At 36.4% G+C, this 12797-nt stretch overlaps 1 protein-coding gene across 1 annotated transcript in view; it reads right to left on the bottom strand.

Annotated features, from left to right (window-relative positions):
* Window positions 1-8268, bottom strand: part of LOC139891921 (uncharacterized) — a 51510-nt gene extending 43242 nt beyond the window's left edge. Inside the window, exons 1-2 of the mRNA XM_071874953.1 lie at window positions 7607-8268; window positions 6838-7297 (exon numbers count right to left, since the gene is read on the bottom strand). Coding sequence (XP_071731054.1) covers window positions 6838-7297; window positions 7607-8268 — 1122 coding nt within the window. The remainder of the gene's footprint in view (window positions 1-6837; window positions 7298-7606) is intronic.
* Between the last annotated feature and the right edge of the window lie 4529 nt (window positions 8269-12797).

Below are 12797 nucleotides of genomic sequence, written 5' to 3'. Positions count from 1 at the left end.
ACAATCTCTGTTTGAATGATTGGTGGTTCCGGAGGAAAGTTTAGTGGTTCAGGATCTATGAATCGTCCCTGAATATTCTCCGGATTCTCAATTGTGAGGTCGGGTTCAAAAAATGGATTATCGGAAATTTGAACTGGAGTACTTGGTCGACTAGATGACGATTCTAAAGAAAAATCAACGGCGGTAATATTTGCTAAATGTCTTGATCTAGTTACAGGTGGTGAACGTACAAAAGGTGGTGAACGTCTTGCTCGGTGCATTCACTGAATATCCTATTAGTTTTTAAAAGGAAAGAAAAATTATATAAGTTATCCAATCAATAGACTTTTCTGATTTTGCCCACGTTTCGAATAGCCAAAAGATGCAGCAGAGGGGCAGGATTCGTTTGGTCTCAATATAATTGAGGACTGTTTGGCTCCAATAACCCGGTCCACGTACAAATCCAACTATTACTACGAACCAGAAAATTTTGATGTCTATCAATTTAACCACTTAAAATAAATTTTCGTAATTTTAAGAAATTTAGATAAGAAGTAGAAAAAATTCTAAGTCCTAAAAACTAGAATGACGAGAAATAAGAAAGAAAAAGAGCGCGTCGAAAAAGAAAAAGAAAAGGGTTGAAAAATAAAAGGCGTAGGAAAATAAGAAATAAAAAGAAATGACTTATAGAACTTAAAAACACTCGAGTAACCCAACCTTATTACTATCACTAACTTAAAATTATAATCGCAAATTGAGATTACTAATTGGAATGATAATTGATACATAGGTAAAAGGTGTCTAAAAATATTAAAGCTTACAAGAAAAACTATATCCCAAATGACAATATCTTAAAAAGAAACTAAAACTTAAAAAGGCGTCGCAAAATTCTAAAGTACCTAAATCTTAGTCTAAAGAAAAGGCACTTAAGGGATTTTACGGCAAAGCCTAAAAATCTAGAAGTAAAAAAAAATAACTATGGCAAAAACTATATCTTAAAACTAAATACGAGCGAAAAATACAAATATTACGCTAAAACAATTAAAAAGGGACAAAATATAAAAATATACAAAAAGTTGTAAAAAGTATAAAAATATTATTTTTATATTATTTATTTTATAAAACTATTACTTTTATATATATAAATAAAACTAATTAAAAATAATTATTACAAATTAATTAAATCTTAAATTAAATAATAAATTAATTAACCCTAAATACTAATTAATTAATAATTATTAAAACTCCGTAATAAATGCCAAATTAGGGTTGCTGTGTGCCCGTGTCAGACGGCTCCGCGAGTCGCGGTATTTTCTTCTTCAAACTTCGCGAGTCGCGGGATATGAAAATTCAGATGACAGGCTGGTTTCGAGAGGTTTCGTTTTACTTTTTTTTTTTTTTATATTTTCTGTTTAAATATTTAAATAAAATATTTATAAAAACTAAATAAAAACTTATGTTTTAAAAACTAAAATAAAAATAGAAATACTTTATAATAAAAATCTTAAAACTAGATTTATATATTTATTTATTTATTTATTTTTTTCGGTTTTTAATTTTATGTTCTAAATAAACACAAAATATTTAAATAAAACTTATATTTTTATAAAATAAAAATAAAGAAACTTTATAAAACTTAAATATTTAATAAACTCTTAAAATATTTATATTTTTTTTCTTTTCTATGTTTTCGAATATTTAAAACGTATTTTTACAAAAACGTATTTTTATAAAAGTAAACTAAAAATAAATTTTTTTTTTAAATATTTAGCGTTGCGCTTTCGGCTTTTAAGCTAGATTGTCCCCGGCAGCGGCGCCAAAAATACTTGATGTTAAAGCTAAGGGGTATAAAATATTATTAAATATTAGCAGGAAATACTATTAAATACGATACAATTTTACACAAGATATTTATTTATTTATAGAATGGATATACTTAAACTTTGCTACAACACTTATAGGCAGTGTACCTAATCGTACAGTAGTGTAGTTTTTAGTAAGTCCGGTTCGTTCCACAGGGAAAATCTTTAAACAAAGCTTAACGCTATATTAGTTTACTTTTATAAAAATACAAATATATATATAAGTAATATTATTATTATAAAAGGGGGTTTTTACCGTTTAATGACCGGTTTGTCGATTTTAAAACTTTAGTCGCAGTTAAAACAAAATGTAAAATATTAAATAAATAAAAGACTTAATTTAAAGCGTAAAGTAAATAACGATAATGAAATTGCGATAAATAAAAGTGCGATAAAATAAACTTGCGATAATTAAAAAGTACGATAATTAAAAGTGCAATTAAATACAATAACAATAAATAAAAGTGCTATAATTAGAAGTGCAATTAAATATAAAATAAAGGAAATTAAATATGAAATAAAAGAATTATGCTTATTTAAACTTCCGTAATCATGATGTTTGACGTGTTGATTTTAGTTTTATGCCCATGGGTTAATTGTTCTTTGTCCTGGATTATTTAATATGTCCATACGGATTTGTCCATAATAGTCCATCAGTCATAAATATAAAGAGCGAAAGCCTTCGTCAAATTATTCTTATTCTCGAAGTCAAATATTCCAACTAATTGGGGATTCGAATTGTAACAAGGTTTTAATACTTTGTTTAATGAATACACCAGGTTATCGACTGCGTGTAAACCAAGGTTTTACTACTTTGTTAACAATTACACCAAATTCCCTTGAATGTAATTTACCCCAGTTTCAACAATTCTATTAACTATTAATCCAGTTCCGTGTCCGGTAAAATGAATAATTATTGGTATTTATAGATATCCCGCCCACCGTACCCAGTCAAGCGTATGTGGTTATATATAAATACGTCGAATTATAAGTTTGTATATTAAATTAACAAGGTATTGTTTAGTTAATATAAAACCCATTAATAGCCCATAGTCTAATTTCCACAAGTGTCGTTTTTTTTATCCAAACTCCAATTATGGTACAAAGCCCAATTACTCAATTTTAGTAATTAGCCCAACATCATGATTACTTCGGATTAAATAAGTATAATAATAACTTAGCTACGAGACATTAAATTAAAAAGGTTGAACATAACTTACAATGATTAAAAATAGCGTAGCGTTACACGGACAGAATTTCGACTTACACCCTTACAGCATTCGCTAACATACCCTTATTATTAGGATTAAAATTAAAATTAAAATTAAAATATAAATTATAAATATAAATATTACGTATAGATATAGAGAGATTGATATATTATGATTTTTTACGATCAGAATGCGCGAGCTTTATAGGCAGTTTCAACATTTGGGGCTCCGCGACTCGCGGCCCTTTTCTTCTTCAAACTCCGCGAGTCGCGGAGATCGTTTTTACAGCTCACCCACATTTGGCTCTTTGTTTGCCGACGATTTATTTTATAAATATAATATATATATAATTAATATAATTAATTATATATTATATTATATTTATATACATAGTTAACTTGTAATTTTTAGTCCGTTGCGTCGAGCGTTGAGAGTTGACTCTGGTCCTGGTTCCGGATTTTCGAACGTCCTTGCGTACAATTTAATATCTTGTACTTTGCGTTTTGAATCTTGTACTCTTGTAATTTCGAGACGTTTCTCATCAATAATTGGAACCTCTTTGATTGTCTTTTGTACTTTTGAGCTTTTTGGTCGTTTGCGTTTTCAATTCGTCGAATCTGTCTTTTGTCTTCACCTTTTATTATTTAAACGAATATCACTTGTAAATAGAACAATTGCAACTAAAAGCTTGTCTTTCTTGGGGAATAATGCTATGAAATATATGTTCGTTTTTAGCATTATCAACAATAAATAAAGTGCGATAATTAAAAAGTATGATAATTAAAAGTGCAATTAAATACAATGACAGTAAATAAAAGTGCAATAATTAAAAGTGCAATTAAATATGAAATATATAATTATGCCTATTTAAACTTCCGTAATCATGATGTTTGACGTGTTAATTTTAGTTTATTCCCATGGGTTAATTGTCCTTTGTCCTAAATTATTCAATATGTCCATACGGATTTGTCCATAATAGTCCATCAGTCATAATCATAAAGTGCGGAAGTCTTCGTCAAATTATTCTTATTCCCGAAGTCAAATATTCCAACTAATTGGGGATTCGAATTGTAACAAGGTCTTAATACTTTGTTTAATGAATACACCAGGTTATCGACTGCGTGTAATCCATGGTTTTATTACTTTGTTAACAATTACACCAATTACCCTTGAATGTAATCCACCCCTGTTTCAACAAGTCTATTAACTATTAATCCAGTTCCGTGTCCGGTAAAATGAACAATTATTGGTATTTATAGATATCCCGCCCACCGTACCCAGTCAAGCGTATGTGGTTATATATAAATACGTCAAATTATAAGTCTATATATTAAATCAACGAGGTATCATTTAGTTAATATAAAGCCCATTAATAGCCCATAGTCTAATTTTCACAAGTGTCGTTCTTTTATCCAAACCCCAATTATGGTACAAAGCCCAATTACACCGTCTTAATATTTTAGCCCAACATCATGATTACTTCGGATTAAATAAGCATAATAATAACTTAGCTACGAGAAATTAATTTAAAAAGGTTGAACATAACTTACAATGATTAATAATAGCGTAGCGTTACACGAACAGAATTTCGACTACACCCTTACAACATTCGCTAACATACCCTTATTATTAGAATTTAAAATTAAAATTAAAATTAAAATATATATATATATATATATATATATATATATATATATACACACACGTGAGAGACAACAACAATAACAACAACAATACCCAATCCCTCGCCTGCGAGGTATGAGGGAGGTAAGATGTAGACAATCCTTCCTCTACCCTAAACTAGAAGAGAAGTCGTTTCTTTTACCACGAGTCGAGAGAATTCTCCACCCACGGGAAAGAAAATTCATCCCCCTCTCTACTCCAGGGTAGAGAGATTGCTTCCGTGAGGACCTCCGGCTAAAAAAAGACCTTTTTTAAATTTAAAACTAAAAAAATAGAAATTAAGAAATAAATTAAAAAATACAAAGATAAAAAAAAAATAAATAAATAAAATAGATAAATATATAGATATATAAAAAAATAAAAAAATAAAAAAAAATAAAAAGAAAAAGGGGGGACGCCATGAAAATGGTAGAATCAGATTTTCATGGGGTTTAAAGCATGCCTAAGAATCAATTTAGGCTCTTAGCGGCAGTCAAGACGCCACTAAAACGACGCTTGTCGTTGCCTCAATAAATAGAGCCAAAAGACCTTGTGGACAGCAACTCGAGGGCATGCCGGGTGGAAGTTGTTGCGCAAGCAAATAGCCAACCACCCTTAGCAAACCAAAAACCACTCATGCACCTTTACGGTAGACACCCCCGAAACCACCCAACTAAAAAGAACCAACCAAGCTCTAGAGCAAGGGAAGTCGTCCTCAGCCATAATGGTCCCAAGATGCACCGAGCGATGCGAATCACCTGATCATACATACATGCATACATACGTACATACATACACACATACCTAAACCTACATACACACCAGACATACCTACGTATATACATGAGACATACCTACGTACAAGCATGAAACATACCTACGTACATACATACATGCATAAAGCCACACATACAACCATACATACATAGCATAAACACCAAGTCCTACATAAACCTATTAGCAAAACATACATACATGAGTGAATATACCACACCTGCAGACAAGTAAAAAACAAGCATACATACATACCTACCTACAAATATACATACATAAAAAACAAACTCACATACAAAAACGTGTGTAACTGCATCACACCTTCATTACAAAACCTACATGCATGCATGCATGCATGCAAGTATGCATGCATACATACATACAAACATACAAGAACCTACGTACATACGTACAAACAACCAAGCAAGCATGCATACATCCAAAACCAAAGATACCAAAAACATACTCATTTAATAATATTAGTAACAGTACATAAAACTAATAAAAACGATAGTAATAGTAATACAAATAATAGTAATAATAATAGTTCATATATAAATATTAATAGTAATAAATATTTGTAATACAAATACTAATACACTAATAATTAATAATAGTGATACAAAAAATAATAATAATAATAATAACAATAATAATACTAATAAATGTAATAGTAAGAATAATAACAGTAATAGCAGTAATAGCAGTAATAACAGTAATAACAATAACAATAACAATAACAATAATAATGATAAAAGTAGCCCTACTCAACTATTCTTATTCTAGCCCTCCACGCATCCCTATCAGAAGTCATGTCCTCGGTCAACGAAAGCTCCCTCATGTCGAGTCTTAGTCTATCCATCCACCTACGAGTAGGTCTACCCCTTCTCCTTACACCATCGACCGTGAGTGCCTCAACTCTCCTAACCGGGGCATTACGTGGTCGTCTCATCACATGCCCAATCCAACGAAGTCGTTCTTCTCTTAGCTTGTCGATGATGCTACTGACTCCAAGTTTTTCCCTAAACACACCATTTGGGATCATATCTAGCATGGTTTTACCACACGTCCACCTAAGCATCCTCATTTCTGCCACCTCCATCCTTCTCTCTTGGGCCTTCGTCATTGGCCAACATGATTGCCACCTTGAGGAATTTCCCTTTTAATTTGAGTGGTATCTTCTTGTCGCACAAGACCCCTTTCGCTGCTCTCCACTTCAACCAACCTACCTTAATACGATGAGTCACGTCCTCGTCTATCCTCCCTGATTTGTGGAGGACCGAGCCTAGATATCTAAATGACTCTTGTGGGTGCAAGATCTGGTCCCCAATGCTGATGTTCCCTCCAACATTTAGTTCATCATCAGTCCTACCAAATTCGCAACTAAGATATTCCGTCTTTTGTCTACTGATCCGTAGCCCAATTTGTTCTATGGCCTCCCTCCATTGTTCCAGCCTTCTATTAAGCTCATCCTTTGTTTTCGATACAAGCACGATATCATCGGCAAAAATCAGACACCAAGGGATGTTCTCTTGTATTCCTCGATACAGCTCATCGAGGATCAAAGCGAAAAGGAAAGGACTAAGGGCCGATCCCTGGTGCAACCCTACTTCTATCGGGAAATACTCTGTGTTTCCCACAGGCGTCCAAACGCAGGCCTTCGCCCCATCGTACATATCCATAATAGTTCTAATATATCTACTTGTGATACCCCTAACGTTAAGGGTCTTCCAAATCAACTTTCGCGGTACGCAATCATAGGCCTTTTCCAAATCTAAGAAGACCATCTCTAGACCCTTTTGTTTCTCCCTATACTTCTCCATAACGCTTTTTAAAATATGAATTGCCTCCATCGAAGAGCGCCCTGGCATGAAACCAAATTGGTTTTCGGAAACCGTAGTTTCGCGTCGGAGTCTAGTCTCAATCACTCTCTCCCAAAGCTTCATAGTATGACTAAGTAATTTTATGCCTCTATAATTACCACAGATTTGGGCATCCCCTTTATTTTTGTAAATGGGGATAATCTCGCTGAGTCTCCATTCCGTAGGCATTTTATAACTTCTAAGCGTCTTATTGTAAAGACACGTCAACCACCTGACACCATCCTCGCCTAGGCACCGCCACGCCTCTATTGGGATCTGGTCTGGTCCAACAGCTTTGTTTCTACCCATCTTTCGTAATGCCGATCTTACTTCTTCCTGACTGATTCTCCTACATAAATTGTTGTTCTGGAATTGTCCTATTCCCAAGTCCTGCGGGTCCTCTTGGCGCCCGGGTCCTTCACCCACGAAAAGAGATTGGAAATACCCTTCCCATCTTTTCCTAATTTCATCTTCCTTTACTATGGTTTGACCGGCTTCATCCTTGATGAACTTGATGTTATCTATATCCCTCCTCCTACGCTCCCTAGCTTTAGCAATCCTGTAAATATCATTTGCTCCTTCTTTGGAGTCTAGTTTCCTATACAAAACTTCATACGCTTTATCTTTTGCACGAGCAATGGCCTTCTTAGCTTCTCTTTTAGCTTCTCTATACCTTTCTTCTGCCCTAGTTCTGTCATCACGTGTCCCGTCCTGACATGTAACGAGCTCCCTAAACCTCAGTTGCTTAAGTGCAACTTTGGTTTGAACCTCATCACTAATCCACCATGATTCTCTACAAGACTTGTGTCCTCTCGATGTCCCTACTGCTACACCTAAGGTTTCCTTGGCGACATCTCTAATAGTTGATGCGAAACTATTCCACATCTGATCTGCATCCCCATGAGTAACAGTATCCATTACTGCCTCTACTCTTTCCAAAATAGATGCTTTAAAAGTTTCGGCTTTCTCTTCATTCAGATTCTTCCAAAGGATCCTAGGTTGGACGGGTCTCCCTCTCCTAGTAACCTGTCTCTACGGAACCAAGTCCATGACCAAAAGTCTGTGTTGAGTGGAACAGGTCCAGGTAGTCAGGGCTTTACAGTCTCTGCAGGTCCTAAGGTCCCCTTTGCGAAGCAGCAAATAATCAATCTGGGTACTATGACCTCCACTGTGGAAGGTTGCTAGCTGAGCTTCCGTCTTCCTAAAGAAAGAGTTTGCAACAACCAAATCGTGGGCAACAGCGAATTCGAGAATGGAGCGTCCTTCTTCATTTCAAACTCCGTACCCAAAGCCCCCATGGACACCCGCATATCCGTCTGAAATCGTTCCTATATGTCCATTAAGGTCTCCCCCAATAAGTAATCGATGATCAGCGGGGCAACTCCTCACAACTTCATCTAACGATTCAAAAAAGCTACTTTTTTCTTCTTCGCCCAATAAGTAGTCAGGGCTTTACAGTCTCTATCTCTCTCACGTATACACATGTATACGTGAGAGAGATAGAGAAAAAGATATGTTAATTTGAGCCAAAACACTCAAAATTTATAGATGTGGCCTGATACCTACTGCCATGCGATCGCATGGTTTTATAACTGCCAGGCCATGCGATCGCATGGCCTGCTTTTCCAGCTCACATAAGCTTGTTTGCTTCTTGCCGACGGTTTAATAAATAAATATAATATATAAATAATTTTAAGAATTATTTAAATATTATATTATATTTATGTGCATAGTTGACTTGTAATTTTTAGTCCGTTGCGTTGAGCGTTGAGAGTTGACTCTGGTCCCGGTTTCGGATTTTTGAACGTCCTTGCGTACAATTTAATATCTTGTACTTTGCGTTTTGCTTCTTGTACTCTTGTAATTTTGAGACGTTTCTCATCAATAATTTGAACCTCTTTGATTGTACTTTGTACTTTTGAGCTTTTTGGTCGTTTGCGTCTTCAATTCGTCGAATCTGTCTTTTGTCTTCACCTTTTATTATTTAAACGAATATCACTTGTAAATAGAATAATTGCAACTAAAAGCTTGTCTTTCTTGAGGGATAATGCTATGAAATAAATGTTCGTTTTTAGCATTATCTGACAGCCTCTCCAAAACTCTAAGGGAGATACTGTTAACGGAACCCGTGAGAGCAAAGTTTACTCCTCCGGCACCACTGGAAAAGCGTGACGGCCAAAAGTAAGACAAGTATTGTGAGTTCCATGAGGACAACGACCACGACACCGATGAATGCAAGGTGTTGATACGCGAAATCATCGCCAAAATCAAAGGAGGCGAACTCAATCACTTGTTGTTAGGACGGAAGTTCAAGAAGGCCGACCCCAACAAAACATTCAGTTGGCAGAAGGAAGATGGTAAGAAACGTGAGAAGGCGAAAGACAAAGTTGTAATCAACATGATTAGTATCGAAAAAGATGAGCTCAACCCCTGGAGAGACGCGGCAATCACATTCCCTAGGTTACCGACACGATACGCTCGAGAAGAACCTGTGGTGATTGACGGCCTGATAGACGGCTTTCGTGTCCAAGAAATGTATACTGACACTGGGAGTGAGGTTGATGTCTTGTAAGCCCTCTAAACTCCCAAAATATGTCGGTAGAAAAATGAGGCACTCCAACGCCATTATCTCTGGATTTGCGGGATCTACTGAATAATCCATATAAAGACTCAAAGCAATGGTGACGGTAGTCACACAGCCCTACCTCCGTAATGAGGTCATTGACTTTTATGTGGTCAAATCTGTGACCACCACGAACGTGATCTTGGGAAGAAAGTTCTTTAGAAAGTTTAGCGCCATATCCTCCACTGCTCACGGGTTGCTTAAATTTCCAACCCGGAAAGGTGTGGCTACAGTCGAATCGACCCGATAGCCTTTCCCGGTAAGAGGCAGTACTCAAGTCACACGAAGAACACAAGCAAGCAAGACACCGCACATTTTGGAAGAAAAATGTGTGTCAGTGCTTAAACGGCTAAGTTACCTCCCTTCAGCATCATACTCTAACGGGAAGAGCCCAACTAACTCTTACAAGACTGGAAAAGGGAGTACCAGCTGGCGCTATCGGCTGTACTGGGAAGAACAATTTATCAATAACCATGGAACAACTGAACACCTTAGTCGTGCATCAAAACGTTCCATGCCAGAAAGTCGTGGAAGCTCCAACCGAGATGGAACGTCCGCTAAGGGAAACAAAAGTGGCTAGATGCTACACTGAAATTTAGATGGATACCGTGACTGAAACTGATCACTTCAACTAACGGCTATCTTGATGTTTGTCTTCTTTTTCAATAAAGAATCTATGTATGTTTTTTCATTTTCAGGAATGAATAAAAGCATTTTACCGTTTATAATAACTTGTTCAGTACGTTATTTACAAACGATGTTCATGTATTAATAACCGGTTAGCGGCAGACGGATTCCGGCATCCACATAAGTCCCATACTAGTTATTTTGTACCCCCTTAAGAGGTGATTGTCTAGCCCTCGTCGGTACAAGTTTATACTGATAAACGGCCAATGAGTAGATGGCATAAACACGCGTGACTGCACTGTGTACACACCAAAACTAACACAAATGTATTCTAGACATACATATGAAGATATGAACTAGTTCAACTCAAGAAAAATCGATGCAAAATACTTGAAATCAAAAATTTCATTAGCTATACAAGATTCATTACGAGTTTCACCAAAAGTACACAAACTACAACGAGACAACTGTTACAATAATCGACATCTGCGATACATGCCCCGGATGCAACGCAACTGCCCGATAGAATAACACAATTGAATTCTAAAAAATGGATGATCGTCGTACTCTCCTTGGTGTACAAATTCCTACAATATTTAAACCAGGTATTCACCGCTACCTGTGCCATACGAACCTCCTGAAAGGCATCCACTCTGACCTTACTGGCGATCCCTGGATTAAGAACAAAGTCGAATCCGAGATAGTGCGTTCGTACAAACGTACCGATAGCTACAAGGCACCACAAGAACGAACCCGGTAGCCCCGTCACAGACGATGAAACCATGCATCTTTTTCAAGAAAGATGGAAGCTTAGACTACAAACGGTCAGACTCTCCGAAAGCACCCTTCAACGTCACTTGCAAATCCCAAGCAATAGACTCCCGGGTCGTGACATTCTGCTTCCCCTAATTAAAATTGACAAGAAAAATGGGCAAAAGCTACGAGAGCTCAGACCCAAGCAGCTTACATTTTTATCGACAGATAGGGCGGAAACAAATCCAAACATATCGGGGAAAAAACCCCCTAGAAACGACATCTCCATGGACATCATAGTTGACATTAAACTCGGAGAACGATCGGACAACCCACCCCTCCCGTTAAGCCCAAATTCGCCCTCGAATAAATCTTCCAGATTAAATTCGCAAGAGCCGTCAGGCACCATGGAAAAATATAAGCATATCACGGCGAGCTTTTGTTTTAAAGCACAAAAGCAAAAGTCAAGGGAATTCACGGATAACTCTGCAGTTACAAAAATTCTCTCAAAACAGAGTATGTCAGCACAGACAACGACAAAAGTAAAAGCTGTCCGTCAAACGTATACGTCACCAATATACTTCATAGAAGTTTATTTCAAGACAAAAGACAAACGCAGTTTATTTCATTAATCAGCATGAAAGCTACATGTATAGAAGTTGCAAACCCTAACAGCCTATGTTAGCAACACAAATACATAAAAAAAAAATCCTATATGACCAAGACGAGACCCTTGCACATGATCTGATAGGCGCGCCAACAAAGGGAGTGAAAATGAGCACATGCGTTGAAAGAAATCAAAAGCTCTCAACGAGTGATCACCAACATGGCCCGGCCGGTATCAGGATGGTTGCAAGGCAGAAACATGCCCGTTAGCCCCACGGGAAGTAATTCCAGTTTCAAAATCAACTGGAGACACAAATACAAATGTTCGTTCGCAAGAGATGCGCATAGCTCATAGATATCTGAGCACGAACGTGTCGTATTCTTCAAACCCGGGAGGCACAACAACGCGGCAACCAACGGAATGACAAGAGACACATCAAATGACCATCGACGTTCGGAAAAATTCAAGGATTCGAAACAAATCTTCAGATCCAAATCGAAGCCTACAACAAAACAAAACAACAATAAGAAGGTCGCACAAGAAGAGAAAAACACAAATGCTCACCAATGTTTTGGGTAACATGACTCAGCAAATAGCGGCAACGCCGTCCTTTGGGCATCAATAACAACAACAACTTCAATAATTAACCAAGCAAAGAGGTTGTTCATAACATCGAAAGGCAACTTTCAAAGGCTGAGAATCTGTAAAAGTGAAGTAGTATTGAAGAACAGAAATGTAGAATAGTTGGAAGTACAAAAGTGAAAAACTCAGGTTAAAAGCAAGGCTATTTATAGCTACAAAGGAAACAAGAAGCAATGACGAAAGTGGTATACAATT

Source organism: Rutidosis leptorrhynchoides, chromosome 1 (assembly GCF_046630445.1).
Source record: "Rutidosis leptorrhynchoides isolate AG116_Rl617_1_P2 chromosome 1, CSIRO_AGI_Rlap_v1, whole genome shotgun sequence".
NCBI classification, from domain to species: Eukaryota; Viridiplantae; Streptophyta; class Magnoliopsida; order Asterales; family Asteraceae; genus Rutidosis; species Rutidosis leptorrhynchoides.
The sequence above is the reverse complement of the archived record's forward strand: the minus strand, read 5'-3'. Positions and strand labels throughout refer to the sequence as shown.